This window comes from Zalophus californianus, chromosome 7 (assembly GCF_009762305.2).
Source record: "Zalophus californianus isolate mZalCal1 chromosome 7, mZalCal1.pri.v2, whole genome shotgun sequence".
Taxonomy (NCBI): domain Eukaryota; kingdom Metazoa; phylum Chordata; class Mammalia; order Carnivora; family Otariidae; genus Zalophus; species Zalophus californianus.
In genome coordinates, this window is record NC_045601.1 from 19,527,787 (window position 1) to 19,551,595 (window position 23,809).

The following is a 23,809-nucleotide window of genomic DNA, read 5'->3' on the forward strand; positions in this document are numbered from 1 at the left end:
TCTATTTTCAACTGTTTGAGGAACCTCCATACTGTTTTCCAGAGTGGTAGCACCAGCTTACATTCCCACCAACAGTGTAGGAGGGTACCCCTTTCTCCGCATCCCTGCCAACATCTCTTGTTTCCTGACTTGTTAATTTTAGCCATTCTGATTGGTGTGAAGTGGTATCTCATTGAGGTTTTGATTTGGATTTCCCTGATGCCGAGCGATGTTGAGCACTTTTTTATGTGTCTGATGGCCATTCGGATGTCTTCTTTGGAAAAATGTTTGTTTATGTCTTCTGCCCATTTCTTGATTGGATTATTTGTTCTTTGGGTGTTGAGTTTGATAAGTTCTTTATAGATTTTGGATCCTAGCCTTTTATCTGATATGTCATTTGCAAATATTTTCTCCCATTCTGTTGGTTGTCTTTTGGTTTTGTGGACTGTTTCTTTTGCTGTGCAAAAGCTTTTTATCTTGATGAAATTCCAATAGTTCATTTTTGCCCTGGCTTCCCTTGCCTTTGGCGATCTTTCTAGGAAGAAGTTGCTGCGGCTGAGGTCGAAGAGGTTGCTGCCTGTGTTCTCCTTTAGGATTTTGATGGACTCCTGTCTCACATTTAGGTCTTTCAACCATTTGGAGTCTATTTTTGTGTGTGGTGTAAGGAAATCGTCCAGTTTCATTCTTCTGCATGTGGCTGTCCAATTTTCCCAACACCATTTGTTGAAGAGACTCTTTTTTCCATTGGACATTCTTTCCTGCTTTGTCAAAGATGAGTTGACCATAGAGTTGAGGGTCCATTTCTGAGCTCTCGATTCTGTTCCATTGATCTATGTGTCTGTTGTTGTGCCAGTACCATACTGTCTTGATGATGACAGCTTTGTAATAGATCTTGAAGTCCGGAATTTTGATGTCGCCAGCTTTGCTTTTCTTTTTCAACATTCCTCTGGCTATTCGGGGTCTTTTCTGGTTCCATACAAATTTTAGGATTATTTGCTCCATTTCTTTGAAAAAAGTGGATGGTATTTTGATGGGAATTGCATTGAATGTGTAGATTGCTCTAGGTAGCATTGACATCTTCACAATGTTTGTTCTTCCAATCCATGAGCATGGAACATTTTTCCATTTCTTTGTGTCTTCATCAATTTCTTTCATGAGTATTTTATAGTTTTCTGAGTACAGATCCTTTGCCTCTTTGGTTAGATTTATTCCTAGGTATCTTATGGTTTTGGGTGCAATTGTAAATGGGATTGACTCCTTAATTTGTCTCTCTTCTGTCTTGTTGTTGGTGTATAGGAATGCCACAGATTTCTGTGCATTGACTTTATATCCTGCTACTTTACTGAATTCCTGTATGAGTTCTAGCAGTTTTGGGGTGGAGTCTTTTGGGTTTTCCACATACAGTATTATATCATCTGCAAAGAGTGAGGGTTTGACTTCCTCTTTGCTGATTTGAATGCCTTTGATTTCTTTTTGTTGTCTGATTGCTGTGGCTAGGACTTCTAATACTATGTTGAATAGCAGTGGTGATAGTGGACATCCCTGCCGCATTCCTGACCTTAGGGGAAAAGCTCTCAGCTTTTCCCCATTGAGAATGATATTCGCTGTAGGTTTTTCATAGATGGCTTTTATGATATTGAGGTATGTACCCTCTATCCCTATACTCTGAAGAATTTTGATCAAGAAAGAATGCTGTACTTTGTCAAATGCTTTTTCTGCATCTATTGAGAGGATCATACGGTTCTTGTTCTTTCTTTTGTTAATGTATTGTATCACGTTGATTGATTTGCGGATATTGAACCAAACTTGCAGCCCAGGAATAAATCCCACTTGGTCGTGGTGAATAATCCTTTTAATGTACTGTTGGATCCTACTGGCTAGTGTTTTGTATATTGTATATTGTCTGAGAATTTTTGCATCCATGTTCATCAAGGATATTGGTCTGTAATTCTCCTTTTTGATGGGGTCTTCGTCTGGTTTTGGGATCAAGGTAATGCTGGCCTCATAAAATGAGTTTGGAAGTTTTCCTTCCATTTCTATTTTTTGGAACAGTTTCAGGAGAATAGGTATTAATTCTTCTTTAAATGTCTGATAGAATTCCCCTGGGAAGCCATCTGGCCCTGGGCTTTTGTTTGTTGGGAGATTTTTGATGACTGCTTCAATTTCCTTAGTGGTTATAGGTCTGTTCAGGTTTTCTATTTCTTCCTGGTTCAGTTTTGGTAGTTGATACATCTCTAGGAATGCACCCATTTCTTCCAGGTTATCTAATTTGCTGGCATAGAGTTGTTCATAATATGTTCTTATAATTGTTTGTATTTCTTTCGTGTTGGTTGTGATCTCTCCTCTTTCATTCATGATTTTGTTGATTTGGGTCATTTGTCTTTTCTTTTTGATAAGTCTGGCCAGGGGTTTATCAATCTTGTTAAATCTTTCAAAGAACCAGCTCCTAGTTTCTTTCGTTGATCTGTTCTACTGTTCTTTTGGTTTCTATTTCATTGATTTCTGCTCTGATCTTTATTATTTCTCTTCTCCTGCTGGGTTTAGGCTTTATTTGCTGTTTTTTCTCTAGCTCCTTTAGGTGTAGGGTTAGGTTGTGTATTTGAGACCTTTCTTGTTTCTTCAGAAAGGCTTGTATTGCTATATACTTTCCTCTTAGGACTGCCTTTGCTGTATCCCAAAGATTTTGAACAGTTGTGTTTTCATTTTCATTGGTTTCCATGAATTTTTTTAATTCTTCTCTAGTTTCCTGGTTGACCCATTCATTCTTTAGTAGGATGCTCTTTGGCCTCCATGTATTTGAGTTCTTTCCGACTTTCCTCTTGTGATTGAGTTCTAGTTTCAAAGCATTGTGGTCTGAAAATATGCAGGGAATAATCCCAATCTTTTGGTACTGGTTGAGACCTGATTTGTGACCTAGGATGTGATCAATTCTGAAGAATGTTCCATGGGCACTAGAGAAGAATGTGTATTCCATTGCTTTGGGATGGAATGTTCTGAATATGTGTCTGAAGTCCATTTGGTCCAGTGTGTCATTTAAAGTCTTTATTTCCCTGTTGATCTTTTGCTTAGATGATCTGTCCATTTCAGTCAGGGGGGTGTTAAAGTCCCCCACTATTATTGTATTGTTGTCAATGTGTTTCTTCGCTTTTGTTATTAATTGCCTTATATTATTGGCTGCTCCCATGTTAGGGGCATAGAGATTTACAATTGTTAGATCTTCTCGTTGGATAGACCCTTTAAGTAGGATATAGTGTCCTTCCTCATCTCTTATTACAGTCTTTGTTTTAAAATCTAATTTGTCTGATATAAGGATTGCCACCCCAGCTTTCTTTTGGTGTCCATTAGCATGGTAAATGGTTTTCCACCCCCTCACTTTCAATGTGGGGGTGTCTTTGGGTCTAAAATGAGTCTCTTGCAGACAGCATATTGATGGGTCTTGTTTTTTAATCCAATCTGATAGCCTGTGTCTTTTGATTGGCACATTTAGCCCATTTACATTCAGGGTAACTATTGAAAGATATGAATTTAGTGCCATGTATTGCCTGTAAAGTAATTGTTACTGTATATTGTCTGTGTTCCTTTCTGGTCTATGCTGCTTTTAGGCTCTCTCTTTGCTTAGAGGACCCCTTTCAATATTTCTTGTAGGGCTGGTTTCATGTTTGCAAATTCCTTTAGTTTTTGTTTGTCCTGGAAGCTTTTGATCTCTCCTTCTATTTCCAATGACAGCCTAGCTGGATATAGTATTCTTGGCTGCATATTTTTCTCATTTAGTGCTCTGAAGATATCATGCCAGTCCTTTCTGGCCTGCCAGGTCTCTGTGGCTAGGTCGGTTGCCAATCTAATGTTTCTACCATTGTAGGTTACATATCTCTTCTCTCGAGCTGCTTTCAGGATTTTCTCTTTGTCTCTGAGATTCGTAAGTTTTACTATTAGATGTCAGGGTGTTGACCTATTTTTATTGATTTTGAGAGGCATTCTCTGTGCCTCCTGGATTTTGATGCCTGTTTCCTTCCTCACATTAGGGAAGTTCTCTGCTATAATTTGCTCCAATATGCCTTCTGCCCCCTCTCTCTTTCTTCTTCTTCTGGGATCCTAATTATTCTAATGTTGTTTCATCTTATCGTATCGCTTATCTCTCGAATTCTGCCCTCGTGATCCTGTAGTTGTTTATCTCTCTTTTTCTCAGCCTCTTTATTTTCCATCATTTGGTCTTCTATATCACTGATTCTCTCTTCTGCCTCATTTATCCTAGCAGTTAGTGCCCCCATTTTTGATTGCACCTCATCAATAGCCTTTTTGATTTCGACCTGGTTAGATTTTAGTTCTTTTATTTCTCCAGAAAGGGTATCTCTAATAACTTCCATGCTTTTTTCAAGCCCAGCTAGTATCTTTAAAGTCATGATTCTGGGGCGCCTGGGTGGCTCAGATGGTTAAGCATCTGCCTTCGGCTCAGGTCATGATCCCAGGGTCCTGGGATCGAGTCCCGCATCGGGCTCCCTGCTCCTTGGGAGCCTGCTTCTCCCTCTGCCTCTCTCTCTCTCTCTCTCTCTGTCTCTCATGAATAAATAAATAAAAAGTTTAAAAAAAAAAATAAAGTCATGATTCTGAACTCTAGGTCTGACATCGTATTAATGTCCGTATTGAGTAAGTCCCTGGCTGACGGTACTACCTCTTGTTCTTTTTTTGAGGTGATTTTTTTCGTCTTGTCATTTTGTCCAGGGGAGAATAGATGAATGAGAGAACAAAATGCTAACAGCTTAACAACGTCCCCAGCAAATATACTCTATACAAATCAGAAAAGACCTGAAACTAGGGGAAAAGAAAGGGAAAGAAAGAAAAAAGAGAAAAAGAAAAAAGAAAAAGAAAAAGATAAAAACAAACAAAAACAGAACAAAACGAAAAAAACAGAAAATGATCAAATATGAGCAGACTAGTGTATAGATCAGTGCCACACACTAGATTTTGGGCATATTTTGGTCTGTTAGAAGAAAGTGCCTCCTAAAATTTTAAAGGAAGAAAGACTTATATATATACAAAATAAGGGTTGATACAATGAAGGGATGGAAGGTGACTGTAAAGATGAAAAGTATAAAAGATTTTATAAAAGGAATTGATAAGATAAGAAGTTGTTTGAAAAAAGAAAGAAGAAGATTAAAAAAAGAAGAAAAGAAAAAAAAGGGAGAGAATGTGATCAGGCAGGAGACTAGAACAAAGCCATACACTAGTGACTTAGGGTATATTTTGATCTGTTAGAAGAAACTGTATCTCAAAATTTTAAAGAGAGAACAACTTATATATATATATGTGAAAAATAAGGGTAACTACTATGAAGGGATAAAATATGACTCTAAAAATGAAAAATAAAAAAATTTTTTTTAAAAAAGGTCTTGATAAGATGTTGGTTGAAAAAGGGAAAAAGAAAAATTCAAAAAAAGAAAAAAAGTTAAAAAAATTAACTTTGAAAAACTAATGAATCATTGTAAAAAAGCCATGAATTCTATGTGCAGTATTCCCCTAGCACTGGAGTTCTCCCGTTCTCCTTGATCAGTAAACTTGGTCTTGGCTTGCTGGCTGTTCGTGCTGATCTTCTGCAGGAAGATCAGCCTCTTGCCGTGGTTCCCAAATGTCTTTGCCGGAGGCGGAATTGCCCCACCCTTGTCGGTCCGGGCTAAGCAAGCTGCTCGGGTTTGCTCTCAGGAGCTTTTGTTCCCTGCAAGCTCTCGGTACAGCTTTGGAGGACGAGAGTGAAAATGGTGGCTTCCCAATCTCTGCCCCGGAGGAGCTGAGAACTCGGGGCCCTGCTCCTCAGTGCGTCCCCAGAGAAAAGCAGTCATTCCCGTGTCCCCGGTCTCCGGCCGCACTCCGTGCTCACCCGGCCTGTGACCGAGTGTTTCTATCTCTGGCACCCGACCCCGTGTCAAATCTCCAAACCCAGCAGATCCCTGCGGTGCGCTCCCGCACTGCTCCTCCCGGGGGAGGAAGGGGAGTCTCCCCGGCTCTGCCGCTTGTTGGGTCCCTGCTGGAGGAGCAGTGGCCCGACTGGGCCGCGGATCTTGGTTTATGGCCACCCCGAGCTGAGAGCCCGCGCCTTGGCTCCGTCTCTGCAGCCGGCTTCCCCGCTCCGATACCTGGGAGCTCTGCCGCACTCAGGCACCCCCGGTCTTTCTGTGACCCCGAGGGTCCTGAGACCACACTGTCCCGCGAGGGTTCCACCCCCCGCTTAGCCCCTGGAGCGACGTCCCTCAGCAGAGCCGACTTCTAAAAGGTCCGATTTTGTGCTCCGCGGCTCTAGCACTTGCCAGAAGCGGCCGACGGAGGCCCCCCTCCCCCGCCATCTATCCTCCCGAATATCACCTCGGATTCACTTCTCCGCATGTCCTACCTTCCAGTTAGTGGTCGCTTTTCTGTTCAGAGAGTTGTTGCTACTCTCCTCTTCGATCTCCTGTTGAGTTCGTAGGTGTTCAGAATGGTTTGATCCCTATTCAGCTGAATTCCTGAGACCAGACGAAACCCAGGTCTCCTACTCCTCCGCCATCTTGCTCCGCCCCCCGTTGCTATGCTATATTTCTCCACTTAATAGTAACTTCCTTTTCTTTTCCTTTTTTATTTTATTTTATTATTTTATTTTTTTTAAGATTTTATTTATTTATTTGACAGAGAGAGACACAGAGCGAGCACAAGCAGGGGTAGCAGCAGAGGGAGAGGGAGAAGCAGGCTCTTCTGCTGAGCACGGAGCCCGATGCGGGGCTCGATCCCAGGACCCCGGGATCATGACCTGAGCTGAAGGCAGATGCTTAACTGCTGAGCCATCCAGGTACCCCACTTTTTTAAATTTTTTTATTGAGGTATAACTGACATAAAGCACTGCATTAGTTTCAAGTAGACAACTTAATAATTCAATATTTGTACATATTGCAAAATGATCACCACCATAAGTTTAATAAATGTTAACTTAAAAAAAATTTATACTATTAATTTTGTACCAGTACCCAACTCTATACTTCACATTATACTATTTCATGAATTCTACTACTGTGTTTATTTCAGATATTAATTTTTTAGTTTCCCCTGGAATTTTAACATTTATCCATTAATATATTAAATATGATAGTTTGTCATATTGGTTTGTTTGCTGGAACTCCATCTGTGTTAAAGTTGAGAAACTTAAAAGACCTTCAGGAAAACATGGTAAGACCCTTTATGCAAACTTGTGTGTTCAGTAAAGAAATATAGACAGTTCCCTAAATAAAGACATTTATTGAGGACACAATAAAGATCTGAAATTGGTACTACCATATATTATTATTATTTCCATCCAAAAACCCTTGCTGGATAATTAACTCCCACTCAAAATCCTAGCTGTGCCAGTAACTAGCTGTGTGACCATGGTCAAGTTCCTTAAATAGTGTGTGCCTCCGTGTTCTCATATGTAAATGTTAATAGTTACTGTGAAGATTCCCTGGGTCAAGATACATAAAGCCTTCACAAAGCCTCCAACATAAATGTTGGCAGCTGCAAACACTATGACCATTAGTACTATGTCAATGCTACTAGTTAGAAAGTCCCTACAGGACAAAATGGTACAGTGGAAAGTTCTGGGCATTGAAATAAGTCAGACATAGATGAAAATCTTTACTCTGCTTCTTCCAGCTATGTAAATGTAGGCAAATTATTTACAGCATCTAAACTTCATTTTTCTCATGTGTAAAATCAGGATGGTGATAACTACCTCTCAGATTTTTTCATGAGAATTGAGGATAATATATGAAAAGTACACAGTACAATAAGAGGCCCATAATGGCACTAAAAAAAAATTATAATCATAATAACCAAACTTCTATATCTCTCCAGTGTTTCCTTTTTGCTTACAAAATACAATTACATTCTTTTCAGTTTGTTTTATTTTGTTTTGACTAAAATAGTAAGTGTTCATTTAAAACTTCTGATTTACACATTTTTAATTTTAAATTAAATTTTGTCTTTAGATACTAAAAAATATAAACAAGACATAACCGCTTCAACATATTGATACATACTCTTCATTTTTTTTCTGCGTGTACCCCTTTTGCTCTCTGACCCACTCATATATTTTTGAAGAGTAGTGACAATCTAGGGTAACCGAAGTGTGACAGTAGATGAAGTGCTCATATTAACAATTAAGGAGGCCACGTGATGTGATGAGCACTGGGTGTTATACGCAACTAATGAATCATTGAACCCTACATCAAAAACTAATCATGTACTATATGTTGGCTAATTGAACTTAATAAAAAATTAACAGTAAAGAATTTCTGTGAGCTAAGCACAAGAAAGCATTTCAGAATCTTTCTTCCCCACCATTCCTGACCTAGGTCAAGAAGCAGAATGGCCTTGAATAGTGAGACATGTGCATAGGGCTTTCCTGGTCACTCTGTTCCACACATTCCTCTGACAGGAACTAGACTCTCTCCAGCCACACCTTACACCTGGTGGGTGGCCCTGCAGGTCAGGTGTGTCTAGAACAGACTCCTGTGTATCTTCTGAGACACAATCTTCTTGCCACTTTCACTTCCAAAGCAACGATTCACTTCCCCTGCTTGGTATTCTTCAGGACTTTATCATACAAACTATTCAATACCCACCACCCCCAACCAGCTCGTCTCCACTTCAAAGTGTCATTATCCCCAGTTTATGTAAGTTTACATAATTCACACAACTTACGTATACTGGGAACAAATTTCTAATTATTGAAGAAAATACACACAGAAATTTTAAAAACCTGCATTTGACTAGACTTGATGGTATTTGAAGGCATTTTGCACCTTTTTAGACTTTAGAAGTTCACCTCAGAGAGCTGGAAAGAAATCACCTCATTCACTATTCTAACAGCATTGTTCAATGTGGTGCTACGTTTCTGGAACAGTTTAAATGTTTTCACAAATATCTCCTTTATCAGCGTGTCTTCTTCTATCCTGCTGGAACATTATTCAGAAACAGGTGCTCCCCCATGAACAAAATCCCCACCTGAATTTAGAAAGGTTGTTTCTGTTGTTTCCTTTTCATGATTGAAACTGGGATTATTTATTCCCTGTCATGTGGATCTGAGTTTACATTGATCATTGCTATAATCAACAATAGCATGACTATTTTGAGCTTGTCGAGACAGGCATAACAGAATATTCTAATATAGAAATCAGAAGTATAAAGAGCTACAGACAACTCACAAAAGAACCTACACAGGCAAAAACTAAACAAAACAAAACAAAAACCCTAGGATTTGATTCTCACTCTCTGATCTATTAAAATCCCTGATACGTGGAACAGTATTGTAAAATCTAGTAGTACTATACATTTTCCTTGAAAAAGAAATAATATCTTCGCTGAACACACATCATACACACGTGCCCACACAAAACAGTGCCGCTTCTCTATTATTTTGATTTATTTTTATAATTATGCATATTTTATTTGCACATAGATCTTTAGCATAAAATATTTAATCCACTTCGTATCAAGCACATACTCTCTACTTCTTTACAGGAGGGGGACGCAAAATCACCCGGTAATTTGCACCATCCATTATTTCAAGCAGATTTCCACTGATTTATACCAGAAAAATATCTAGATTTTTTTTTAGCACAGTATAAACTATGAGATTTTGATTTGGACTATAGAGAAAGTGGAGACAATGACTAATTTAAAGGGGTTTTCAGCTTCCATATGCCATTTTTTTCATATCATAGGATAAAAGATCACAACACTTTCTTGCTGACCCCAAAACAGCCCAGAACCTTTTCAAGACCCCAGGCCAGGATGCATTAGAACTTAAACACATCTGCTGTTCCTGGCATAGCATGCTCATGCATTTGTTCAATAAACATTTATGAACAGCTTCTATCTGGTTCTAGAGATGCAATGATGAGGCTGAGGCAGTGTCCCTTTCCCAGAACAAGAGGGGCCGTGGGGAGGCAGACAAGTTCAAGATTCCCATAGAGCGCGTGTTCTATGGACTCACACAATACACTGGAAAGGAAATGGGGACTCTCGGTGTCATCAGTTTTATAAATTTTCTTTGGATTTTGTCCTGCCCCAGAATCTGTCCCTTCTTACAAAGGTTTAGTTCAATAATAATAGCTTTCTCTTAACGTTGGTGATGAACAAACCTCCATCAAGCCTTTAAATGAACAGGTTCATGCAGTTAGTATAAACAAGAAAATGTGTGATCAGGGTTTTTGACAATTAGTGAATAAGGGCAATAATAACAATAAGAGTAGCTTAGATGTCTCCTTCCTTTCACTTATTCGACAAATATCATGGAGTGATTACTGTGTGCAGTGTCTGCACTATGGATAATGCAAGATTGAACAGGCAAGAATTCATGGAACTCCCTGCCCTTAATGGTATTGTGTTCTCGTAGGAAATACTGTTGACCCTTGAACAATATGGATTTGTTTGTTGGGGTTTTTTTAGATTTTATTTATTTATTTGTCAGAGAAAGAGAGTGCGCACAAGCAGGGGGAGCACAAGCGGAGGGAGAAGCAGGCTCCCTGCTGAGCAAGGAGCCGGATGACCAGAGCGGAAGGCAGACCCTTAAACAACTGAGCCACCCAGGCGACCTGAACAATATGGGTTTGAGCTGCATGGGTCCACTTTGCGAATATTTTTTCTAATGCATCAAACTCCCTGCTCAGAAATTTTGAGAGTAGCTTATATTTGAAAAAATAAACCTGAAGCCTCTTTCACTTGGAGATTCTCCTTCTCTTAAATATTTTAAGAACTAACCTTCAAGGTTATACTATCTCAACAACTTAGACAAATATAATTTTATAATAGAAAAGTTTTCTGCACATTTCTTAGATAATCATCAAGTTAATTTTTACTAAGCGGACAAAACATGTTTAAACTAGGCCTAAACAATCATATATTTTTGGTTCTTACAAACCAAGCAAGTAAAGATTCTGAAACATAATCAATTAACAAAACAGAAAATGCCACTGGATATGCAATGCAAATTGTAAGCAATAATGTTTTAATACTGACATGATTAATTTGCTATTAAATATTTATATAAAATATAAGGTGCATGACTAACATTTAGGAGGACATACCTTTACTATCATTTTTCTCCAATTCTTTTAGTGCTTGAACAAATGTCTGCTGACTTTCAGTGAGAGGCCAACTGTTATACAATACCAAACACTGTATAATGTACTTGTTGACCTGTGAAATAAAATGCAGGGTTTAATCACAAACAATAAGAATAAATGTAGTATTTGCCCAATAAGCACATAATAAATGCATAACTTTCTGTATCACACAATCATAATTTGGTCAAGTACTATCAGATGTTCTCCAAAATGTCATGATATCACAGTCTATAAAATTTATCCTCACATCCCCACCAACACAGGCAATTAGATAGTCTATTGTTTATTAATTTTTGCATCCATGTTTAAAAATGAAACATTAATTTTATTTTTGTTACTCATCAGTTTTGGAATCAGGATTACATTAAAAATGATTGGGAAGTTTGTGTTGTCTTTCTGTTTTCTAGAACAACTTATCCCTTGAAGGTCTGTTAGAGCTATTCTGTGAAGCCAGCTGGGCCTACGACTTTTGGAAAGGTAAAATTTTGATTACCATTTAAGTGTTATTATTCTTTATTATTATTATTATTTCATATTTCCTATCTTCTATTGAAGCAGCTTTGTCAGTCCTCTCCCACCCCCGGCATTTGTTATGTCTTTTTTCCCTTAAGTTTTAAATTCACTAGCATAGCGGTGTGTTTAATAGTTTAATTAAAAAAAAAAACCTGTTGTTTGCATTTATACCTCCACCCTATTTTTTTGTTGTTCTGTATTTGATTTATTTACAGTTTTTTTTTTTTTTTCTTTCTTAGCTGGTCTTACAAGAAGCATGCCCACGTATTGATCTTAAAAAAAGTTTAGGGTTGGGGCACCTGGGTGGCTCAGTTGGTTAAGCGACTGCCTTCGGCTCAGGTCATGATCCTGGAGTCCCGGGATCGAGTCCTGCATCGGGCTCCCTGCTCAGCAGGGGGTCTGCTTCTCCCTCTGACCCTCCCCCCTCTTATGCTCTCTTTCTCTCTCTCAATAAATAAATAAAAATCTTTTAAAAAAAGTTTAAGGTTCATGAACCTTGCTAAATTTTGTTCCCTGTTTTATTAATTTCTACCTTCACTTTTATTAAAAACTTTCTTCTTTTTTCTTTGAGTTATTTTGCTCTTTTTCTAACTTTTTGTTTCAATAGCTTAGCTCATTTGTTTTTAATCATTTATACTTCCTGATGAATTAATTTGAAAGTCAACATTCCACTGAATGCTATTTTAGATGTGGTTACAAATTTTGATTCGAATTTTTTAGTTGTTACCAAATTCTTTGTATTCATGATTTCTTTTTTTTATATTCTTTGTAACTAAAGAACTATTTGGCATATTTTCTTTTGCTTCCACATTTATGGGATTTTAGGCTGTCATTTACTAATTTCTATATAATTGTACTACGTTCAGATAACACCTATAAAATATAGTTTGGTTTTTATTGAGGCTTTGCATGTGTGCTATGAAAAAGGATATTCTCAACATATTAGGTGAAGTGTTCTATATAAATATCTAAAAAATTAAGCTTACATTTAAATTTTTCAAATCCTAGTAATCATATGTATTTTTTCATCTTGATCTATTGGTTTCTGAGAGTTGTGTATTAAAGTGTTCAACTATTAACTAATTATTTTTCTCTGTAGTTCTAAACAACTTTTGCTTTTTACTCATTGAGTCTGGACAGTTCGGTTATGCTCATATTTACTTGTTGTATTCTTCCTTTTATTTTTACACAATATCCTTCATGAATTCTATGCACGGAGACATTTCTCACAGTTCTCAGTCCAACTTTAAGATTTTGGTGCCATTTTGTTTAAAGGTGTCACTTTTAAGCTACTTATAGTTGAATCTTACTTTTTAATCTAACTTTAGTTTTTTATTCTTTTAATTGATTAATAATTCATTTGTGTTTATTGTCATTAGTCATATTAGGATTTATTTCTGGTCTTTTATTTTTATTTCTTTTTATTTATTTGTTTGTTTTGTTTCTGATGAATACATCATTTTTTTTTCTGAAATTACATTGTCCCTTATTTTACATATACATATACATATTTAACTTAAGGTATGTACAAATTGGTTTTTATTAATATGTGACCTTTTTCATAATTATACAGCCTCATAACTCATGTAACATAAGATATTTACATCTACATTATAGGGTTAGTATACACATTAAACTTGCCATATATTTTAACATCTTGGCACAGAGAAACTATTAAATAATGCTCAATCCCTTGATTCTGTTATACACTGGTGGTATTGCAGACAGAGTGTATCATATAACATGTCAATGCTTAGGAAAAGAATCATCATCATTTTTGTTAGATTTTTAGGAGTAATACCATTCATTGAAGGATTCTCTTAAACATAAATATACCTGCTGTGGAGTGCTAGCATTTTCTTCTATGGTGGGCATACTGGCAGTTTCCTCCTCCATAATGGGCTGCCCAGTGTCTACGATCGCACTTGCAGGTCTGCCCTTATAGGATTTCTGACTTCCCTGCGCAGATTTCTTCTTGATGTACAATTCTTGCTCCTTCTTGGATGAAGCTTGCATTAAAAGAATTTGTTTGCTAGCTGAAAAGGAGAAATTTATTATACTTACGTTAAACTGTGTGAAATGCATAATTATGACTGACTGTGTTCTTTAGGTATATCCTTTTATAAGACACTCAAAGGAACAAGTCAATTTGTTTTGTTTTAATGAGATAAAAAGCAATATTACTGGCTTCTGGGAGATATTCTGGTCTTAAAGAAACTTATATAATAGCCTGTGACTTGCATAAAGCAATGTGTATTCTGAGAAACCACTGATTGCTAAAAGAATGTACAATTCAACAATTTTTCATTCATTTTGTGTCACTTGAATGACACTAAACTAATACCATATACTGTGACTTCTTCAGGGTTTATACACTATATGTGTGTATGTTATTACATTTATGTAAGACTTTCATTTTATTTTTAACTTCCCTATTCATTCTTCTGTAATTAAAAGATAATAAAACTACCATTTGGAGGAATAAAAATAGAAATATGCCCCATGTTATTAATTGATCAAACATATATTGAGAGAACACAAGTGAATGACACAGAGAAATTCCAGTTCTAGCCATGAAAAAATAATGGCATTGGATTTACTCAAAGCCATGAAAAAAAATTAGATAAAATGTATGAAGCCACTGTTTTCAGGCATTAAACAATGCACAGCCCAGAGCTGTAATTCTTGAAAGAAAGGAAACATACAAGATCTGTCCACTTCTGCAGATTTCTGCCTGTGAGCACCTTCTCGATTGTGACACAGGGAAGGACAGTCCAAACAGTGAACAACAGTGTTGTCAGGTTCAGGTAGCAAGACTGTAGTTTGAGGCTCCTGAGACAACTAAAATTTGTGAGGCAGGGTGCCAGGGGCAAGTACTGAGCCCAGAAATATGCATAGTGGTCCACTTGGGTCTTTAATAAAATTCTAAACTTTATTTGTACAAACATCTAATGGTGCCTGGCAGACAACTCCAAGGAGATTGTGAGCTTAATGGAGATTCTGAAGTTTGTACAGTGTTGAAAGACATTGAAGTTCTGCTGAAGTATGGAAATTTAATGAACACACAGGACATCAGCTGAGACTCAAGAAAGGCTATTCTTTAAGGGTAGTACAATGCTAACCCTAGAGTAATGGAAGCTCTAGACCCAATTTAAGAAAGCTTAAAACCAAGTCTTGAGAAGATTAAGCTCTCAATAAACTGCTTACTAGAACAAAATTCAAAACTTTTTCAATGAAGAGAGCATATGCTTGACTCTTAGCAATGTAGCATGTACTGTGTGTAGCACACAATCATTCTGATATGTGAAGAAGCAAAAAATATGAACATCATTTGAGAAAAAAAATCAATAGAAATAATGGCATAGCTACACAGATATTAAAGATAGCAATAAAACAAAACAAAAAACTTGACCAAACAAAAACTTTAAAATAGCTATTAGAAATGTGTTTAAGGATTTAAGAGAAAAGATCAACATAATGAAAGAATAAATGGTGAATATCAACAGAAAAATGGAACAGAGAATCAAAATGAAATTCAAGGTTGGACTATATCTGGAATGACACATTCCTGAATGGACTTTTTTTTTTAAGATTTTATTTATTTATTTGACAAAGAAAGACGGGAGCACAAGCAGGGGGAGCAGCAGAAGGAAAGGGAGAAGCAGGCTGAACAGGGAGCCAGATGTGGGGCTCGATCCCAGGGTCTTGGCATCATGACCTGAGCCGAAGGCAGATGCTTAAATGACTGAGTGACCCAGGTGCCCCATTCCTGGATGGACTTTAAAAGCACATATTCAAATCAGAAGAAAAGATTAGTAAACTTGAAGATAAGCAATCAAAATGATCTAAATAGAAGCACAGAGTGGAAAAAAAAATGAACAGAAGCTAACTGCCCCTGGTATTATATTGTAGTGGGTGGAATAGTGATCCACCGAAAGAGATAGGTCTATCCAGAATGTGACCTTATTCAACAGAAGGATATTTGCAGCTGTGATTAAGGTAAGGGTCCCCAGATGAGATCAACCTGGATTAGCGTGGGCCCTAAATCTAATGATGGGTGGCCTTAAAAGAGAATGAAAAGGACATGACACAGAGCCACACAGAAAGAAGAAAGCTATGTGAAGACAGAGGCAGAGATTGCCAAAATGGTGCCATCACAAGCCAAGAAATGCCAAGAGCCATCAAAAACTGGAAGAGGTAAAGGAGGATTCTCTTGTAGAAACTTTGATGGGAGTGTGGCCTTGACAACACCTTAATTTTGGGCCTCTGACTTCCAGAACCATAAGAGAATGAATTTTTGTTGGTTTAAGCCACCCACTTTGGGGTAATTTGTTACAGCAGCCTAGAAAATTAACACAGATATCAAGTGATCTAAAGTACATGCGTTCTTAGTCCTATGTGGCACTACTAATAAAACAAAATATTTAGGTATGAACTTAAGAAAGTATGTGCAAAGTCAATACATTGAAAGTATAGAACACTGTTGAGAGAAATTAAAGACTAAAATAGGTTGAGAGATATACTGTGTTCATGGGACGAGCAAACTCAGTTTGTTAAGATGCCATTCTCCCCAGGTTCCATACAATCCCAACCAAAATCTAAAGCTACAATTTTCAAGGAAAGGTGGTAGTGGGCTAAGAGTGACTATTGGCTGATTGAATATCAATTGATCAAAATAGAGCTCCAAAATAGACCCATGCACACATAGTCAACTGATTTTTGACAAAAGTGTCAAGGGAATTCAATGTGCAAAATAATGGCTTTCCAACATAAAGTGTCAGAACAACTGGATAGCCATATGGGAATAAAAAGAACCAAAACCTTAAAAACAAGGCACAGTTTGAAGATCTGACTTATTGGGAGGAACAGAAAAATCTGGTTTCTACTGCAGATTTACATAATTAAGAGGCAGCTTTAATTACCATGATTTTTCCCCCTTTTTGGAAGTATAAGAACCTTCAGGACAACAGAACTTATTTCCAGAATTGCAGAAGAAAACATATATCCCTTATTTTGATTTAATCACCACACTTATTTAATGAGTATATTCTGTGCAATTTTTTCTCAGATTGTCTTTAACTTTGTTTTTAAAATGACCTTCAAAATAAACTGTTAAAACATCAAAAAAAAAAAAAAAAAAGAACCAGAACCTTGATCCTCTACCTTACATTATATACAAACATTCGAGATGGGTCATAAAACTAAACATAGATGCTAAGATTATTAAATGTATAGGATAAAATATGACATGTAATATCCATGACCTTGGATTAAGGAAAGATTTCTTAGATAATACACAAATAGCACTAGCAATTTTTTCTAAATGATGACTGACTTCATCAAAATTAAAAGCTCTTAAAAAGTTATTGCTGGGGGGCGCCTGGGTGGCTCAGTTGGTTGGGCAACTGCCTTCGGCTCAGGTCATGATCCTGGAGTCCCGGGATCGAGTCCCACATCGGGCTCCCTGCTTGGCAGGGAGTCTGCTTCTCCCTCTGACCCTCTTCCCTCTCGTGCTTTCTATCTCTCATTCTCTCTCTCTCTGAAATAAATAAATGAAATTTAAAAAAAAAGAACCCTTTAAAAAAAAAAAGTTATTGCTGGGCCGCCAGGTGGCTCAGTCAAGCGTCTGCCTTTGGCTCAAGTCATGATCCTAGAGTCCTGGGATTGAGCCCCTCATCAGGTTCCTTGCTCAGTGGGGAGCCTGCTTCTCCCTCTCCCTCTGCCCCTGCCCCCACTCGTGATCTCAATCTCTTTCTCTCTCTTGCTTGCATTCACTCTATCTCAAATAAATAAAATCTTTTTAAAGAAGTTATTGCTAAGGAAGTGTAAAGACAAGAGATCATATTTGCAAAGCAAATATTTGATGAAGATGTGTTTCCAGAATATATAAAAAAAGACAACCCATTAAAAAAATGGCCATAATGTATGAATAGATACTTCATTCAATGAGTTATACATATGGCCAATAAGCATACATATGGCCAGTAAGCTCAACATCATTAGCAAATTTAAACCACAAAGAAATAGCACTACATACCCACCAGAATGACTAAAATAAAAACACTCGCAATAAATGTTGGCAAAAATATGGAGAAACTGGAACTCATATACTTTGCTGATGGGAGTGTAAATGATACAGTCCCTTTGATAAATTATTTTTGCCAAGTTAAAAAAGATAAAATATACATATGTCAAGCCATGGCACATTAATTCAACTCCTGAATATTGATTCAAGAAAAATGAAAACATTGTTTAAAAAAAACTTATACACGTATGTCTCTAGCAGCTTTAGTTATCATATCCTAAAACTGGAATAAACGCATATGTCAAAAGAGAATAAATAAATAAAGTGTAGTATATCCATACAACGGGATAATACTCCACAATATAAAAAGAAATGCAGGGGCATCTGGGTGGCTCAGTCGTTGCTTGTGTTTCCTCTCTTGCTGTGTCTCTCTCTGTCAAATAAATAAATAAAATCTTAAAAAAAAAAAAAGAAATGCAGTACAACAACAGAAATGTACCTTAAAAACATTATCCTAAGCTAAAGATACCAATGCCAAAAGAGTATTTGCATGGTTTCATGAAGTTCTAGGACAGGTAAAATTAGTCTACTGTGTTGAAAATCTGAACAGTGGTTGCCTCTTTGGGGAGGGGGGAACTGAATAGAAATGGCCTTGAGGGATCTTTGTGGGTAATAGAAATGTCTATATCTTGTTAGAGGTGTGGATCACACTAGTGTATGCCCTTACCAAATTCATCAAATTAGGTTTGTGCCTTTCGCTCTACATAAATTATACTTTGATTAACAGTTAAGAATGAATGACACAAAGTCTCTACCCTTGTGAAGTAATTCCTTCATTACTTCCTTCAGATATTAAGTCATTCATTCAAACCATCATTCAGCCCACATATGAAAAAGGAGAAAATTTTCCTTCATATATGAGAATCTACAAATCACTCAGAAAAAAAACCCCAGCTAGTTCCAATAGAAAAATAGGCATATGACACAGAAAAATTTACAAAGAAGAAAATATAAAAGGAAGATAAATAAGATATATAAAATCATACATGCTTGAACTTCACTAACTCTAAGTGTAATATAAATTAATAGTTTTAGCAGTCACACTGACAAAAATCAAGAATACGATAACTTAGAATAAAAGATAAAATATGGTAAGTTTACACAAACTCCATGGAGGACAATTTGACAATATATATAAAAATTAAACTGTAGGTACCCTTGACCCCAGAGTTCTACATCTAAGCATTTATCCAATATATATGCATATACAAGTTCATAAAATTATATACATGGGTTAAAAAAAATAACCTCAGCATTCTTTGTGTAAATATAAGATTAAAGTTATCACAAATCACAATCACTAGGAGACTGACTACATTAATTATAGTATATCATCAACAAAATTGAGCCTTATACAGCCATATGAAATAAAATATTTTACTATCCCTAGTCTATAGTACTTCCTCAAAGAACCAATTTCTTAGATTGTAAAATCTGTGGAAAATTCCAAATTTGATATTAGCCCTGGTATAAGCACTGGTATACTGGTACTTATAAGATTTTATTCTTAAAAAATATATGAAATATGTTGACATTCTTTCAAATTCCCATGAGAGAAAACAAAACCCGAAGAGGCCTGTATTTAAGATTTTGTTACTGGATCGGGCGCCTGGGTGGCTCAGTCGTTAAGCGTCTGCCTTCGGCTCAGGTCATGGTCCCAGGGTCCTGGGATCGAGTCCCACATCTGGCTCCCTGCTCCGCGGGAAGCCTGCTTCTCCCTCTCCTACTCCCCCTGCTTGTGTTCCTGCTCTTGCTATGTCTCTCTCTGTCAAATAAATAAAATCTTTAAAAAAAAAAAAAAAAGATTTTGTTACTGGATCACTTCAGAGCCTTCTACATCTTTGCAATGGAGTTTATTTCTTCTTTCATACAATAGAATGTTTGCTTACAGAGTAAATATCATAGTCTGCCATGTCCTATTCTCCTATAAATATTATGTGCACCCACACACACACACACACACACACACACATTTTTTTGCATGTACTTTTGGTGGGGGTACTCCCAAGAAATAATCTAACTCACAGTAACAGCTCTACCAGTATCTATGGAGACACTTACAAAATCTATTCTGTGAAACATAAAAAAAATCATGAATAAATGGAAAGAAATAGCCTTTACTTGCATATGAATTCAATATTATAAAGGTGTCAGTTCTCCTTAAATTAATTAATCTACATAGTCAAGGCAGTTAGAAAGAAAATGATAGATTTTTACATGGTTTGAAGGGAATTCGAAAAAATTGTACAGAAGGTCATCTTGGAATACAAATGTGAAAATTAGAAATATCTTATAAAAGCAGAATAATCTTGGATAATGGCTGTAATTTTGGATTAATTTCTGAATTCTGTTCCAATTACCCTTCTACTCCATTTCTGTCCCTTTCTTTGCTGTAAGTAAACTCATAAAATTATTTAAATGTTTATGTATAATTTTCTTGGAAATCGTAATCTTTGAAGTGAAATAATGATAACCTATGTAACAAACTATAAAGTGTCTGACTACTCATTTGAAGATTTTATTTACTTATTTGAGAACGCAGGGGAGCGGAGAAAGAGCTCATACAAGTATGAGCAGTGGGGAGAGGCAGAGGGAGGGGAAGAAGCAGGCCCCCCTGCTGAGCAAGGAACCCAACTTGGGGCTGGATCCCAGGACCCTGGGGTCATGATCTGAGCCCAAGGCAGATGCCCAACTTACTGAGCCACCCAGGCTCCCCAGATAAATGTATAAATCTTTAAAAAAAGATATAATCAGTTATTTAAAAAAAAATAGTGGCAGAACTCAGGAAAAGCACAAGGGATTTCCTGTTCTCTCGTTTATAATTTTCTGTTTCAAAATTTTCTACATTGGGCAATGTATTATTTTTATGGTCAGAATTGTTACAAAAATAACTGAATATGTATCTCAGTATCTCCATTTTCCATTATTTCAGTAACAATTTTATTTTATTAATTCATAGTTCTTGTGACTATTACATTGAAAGTAATGACTTCAAAGTTTCTGTTCATTTTAATAGAATATTTTCTAAAAATAATGAATTAGGGATAAAAGAACAGTGAAAAATTCTTTCAAAATAATAAAGATGTTATTTCTTATTCAGAATTCTAAAAAGGCTCATGTAATAAGAAAGTCTTTAAAGTAGAATTATAACAATCTGTTGATCTTCAGAGACTAATCTGACACACAAATGCAAGTTTTTAAAAATATTTTTAATAATATCGTTTTACAGATGTAAATGCTTATTTGCTATTTTACCTTAAATAAAATATTTTAAAATCATTTACTTAAACATAAATACCTATTTATGGATCTAAATAACCCATTTAAAAAGGCAAAAGGCATACTCACACTGGGAGCTCACAACTTTTTCACTCCCCAAGAAGTTAATTGCTGGGATTATAGCTTGCCCTTTCCCAGTGGAACTGACAATAGTTTCTTCATTTTCTAAGATCTGTAGCTTGATGAATGCATCTGGTTTGGACGTGCGTACCTGTACTGTAACAGGATGCGGTAAAGCAACTTTAATGGAATACCTATAAAGAAAAACATTTGAATTATAAGCGGTTTATTGATCTTTCCCTCAAGTCAGTAAAGGAAACTGCCTAATGTGCTGATAGGATAATCTAAAAGTAAATCCATTGTGTGAAATTGACTCAAATCCTGGAAACATTATTGCTATTATAGACTTTGACAAAAGATCTCTATATGCTGTGGTAAAATGAAACAGGCATAGGACATTTATTACCATCAGATCCCAAGCAGGAAATGTAACTTTTGTTTAGATATGATAAAGGCTTATAAAAAACATGATAGATCTGCAAACTATGGACACACCACACCTTCCCATTATACTCTCCCCCACAGTTGGACAACTGGCAGCAGACTTCAAAGCTTCACTGTTTACCATGTTTTCTTTGATTCATAAAAATGCAGAGAAATCAAAATTTGTACCCACCACCTGTTCTCTCAGCCTTCACCATACAAGTTGAAAATCATTTACAAAAAGGCAAATGTACAATATAACACCATCCCAACCCCTCCCTTGATGCAACCCAAGAGGTTTTGTTTTATTTTGTTGTTTTTTTTTTTATTTTGTTGGGCTTCTTTTTCTTAATTTAAGTGAATCCTCACAAATGCTCAGGACGTTATAAATCTTCAGTTTCTCTAGAAATTTGCTTTTCTGAATATTGCCTTTCTCCTGAATCTTAAATCTCCCCTTCCTTATTCCTCCTTGTCATTGGTTTTTGTACACCTATAGGTCTCACCCACCTTTTAACAAAAAATCAAAGCAAAATAAACCAAAAACACAAACAAAAGAAACCCTTCAACTAACCTTGAGGTCCAGCCTCTGCTGATTTTTTCACTCCTCCCCAGCTTGGCACCAAAGGAGAGTTGTTGATTGCCACTGTCCACAAGCCCATCTCTTCCTATTGGCTCACAGCACTCTACTCGGCCCCCAGTCAAAGTGCTAACCTTGCTCTTGCAAGTTTCCAGCAGCTTGTCACCGCCCTATAGAAATTTCAGTTCTCATCTTTCTTGACTTCTCAGGAGAATTTGACAAGTTTGTCAACCCTCATTTTCCTCTTCTTCAAAAACTCTTCTCCTACAAGTGTAACAACTTCTGTACCTCCTAATTTAGTGCTGTTTTTTTCTTAGACTTCTCTCCCATTGACATTCCTATAAGTGTCAGAGAATCTTAATATTGTGTCCTAGGTGCGACAGTCATGGTGCAAACTTTCCTGGGCATTTCCATGGGCAGAAACAGAATAATGGTTCCCAGATTTGTGTCTCCAGCCCAACTCCTTATGAAATATCACTTGGACATTTCACTGATCTACTCATAATTAACATCTAAAAATGAACCAATTGTCTTCCTATTGCCCAACCTGCAAATGGGGCTTTCTCCCTGTAACCACTATCTAAGTAAAGAACACTTACTGTCCCCTGACCCCAAGTCAGTCCCCAGGAGTCCCAACCAACCAGGACTGTCAATTTGACTTCCTCAGTGTCTTAAAACCCTTTCTCTTCTCTCTAGATCCACTGTCACTGCCTAGTATGGGTTCAGTTTTACCCCCTGCCCCCCCATAAAAGCTATGCTGGAGTCCAGTACCTGGAGTATCTGCAGTACCTCACAATATCACCTTTTTCGGAGACAGGGTCTTTCTGAGGGAATCAAGTTCACATGAGGTCATTAGGGTGGGCCCTAACCCAATATAACTGATAGATATCCTTATGAGACAGGAAATTTGGAAACAGAGAGAAACAGGGCGAATGCCAAGTAAAGATGAATACAAAGATCATGGTGATAAGTCTATAAGGCAAAGAACACCAAGGATTATCAGAAACCCCCAGAGGCTAGGAGAAAGCATGGAATAGCTTGTCCCTCACAGTCCTCAGTAGGCACCATCCCTGCTGACACTTTGATTTCGGTCTTCTGGCATCCAAAACCGTGAGACTGTGAGACAATCGATTTCGGGTGCTGAAGCCACCTACTTTGCCAGTTTGTGGGATTTTGTTATGGCAGTGCTAGCGAACGAGTCCACTGACCAGCTCCAGGTTGCCATCAGCACACACCTGGGTTATTCCAAAAGCTTCTTCCTATCTGGTTCCCCTGTCTCCAGTTACGCTGTCCTTCATCCATTCAGCACACTGCAGTCTTTTGAAATTTGTTTTCTTCTATATTCCGTACCTTTTTGATCATATATAATTTCACAATAATACGGTTCTAACAACATTTCTGCTCTTAGAAATTATATTTAAAAATTTTTTTTTCAACTAATGCTTTGCAGGCATAATGTCTTAACACAAGTCTATTGTGGCCATTTGTCTTAAAACTCCTCAAAGCGTGTTTCGCCTCTCAGATAAAGTCTGAATCTCTTGCCTTATGAGGCCCTTCTCTGGCCTTACCCTTGCCATAGCCCGCTAGAGCTCCACTTTGCAAGCAAACGTCTTCAGTTCCTTGAAAAGGTCAGACACTCCTTAATTTCTGAACTTTCACATTTGCTCATGAAGAAGTTCCCTCCTCACCTTGCCCCCCACTAAGTTTGACAGCTTTAGGACCAGCTTCTAGGACTAATTTAGATATTGGGTTAAGTATCACTCAGTT

General features: G+C 37.1%; 1 protein-coding gene across 5 annotated transcripts in view; it reads right to left on the reverse strand.

Moving 5' to 3' along the window:
- The window catches only part of ADGB (androglobin), a 159,176-nt gene that overhangs the window by 21,149 nt on the left and 114,218 nt on the right, over nucleotides 1-23,809 (reverse strand). For all 5 annotated transcript variants that reach the window (XM_027603366.2, XM_027603363.2, XM_027603364.2 and 2 more), the window contains 3 exons: nucleotides 21,052-21,236; nucleotides 13,455-13,654; nucleotides 11,067-11,178 (listed from right to left, as the gene is read on the reverse strand). In XM_027603366.2, the coding sequence (XP_027459167.2) occupies nucleotides 11,067-11,178; nucleotides 13,455-13,654; nucleotides 21,052-21,236 (497 nt within the window). The remainder of the gene's footprint in view (nucleotides 1-11,066; nucleotides 11,179-13,454; nucleotides 13,655-21,051; nucleotides 21,237-23,809) is intronic.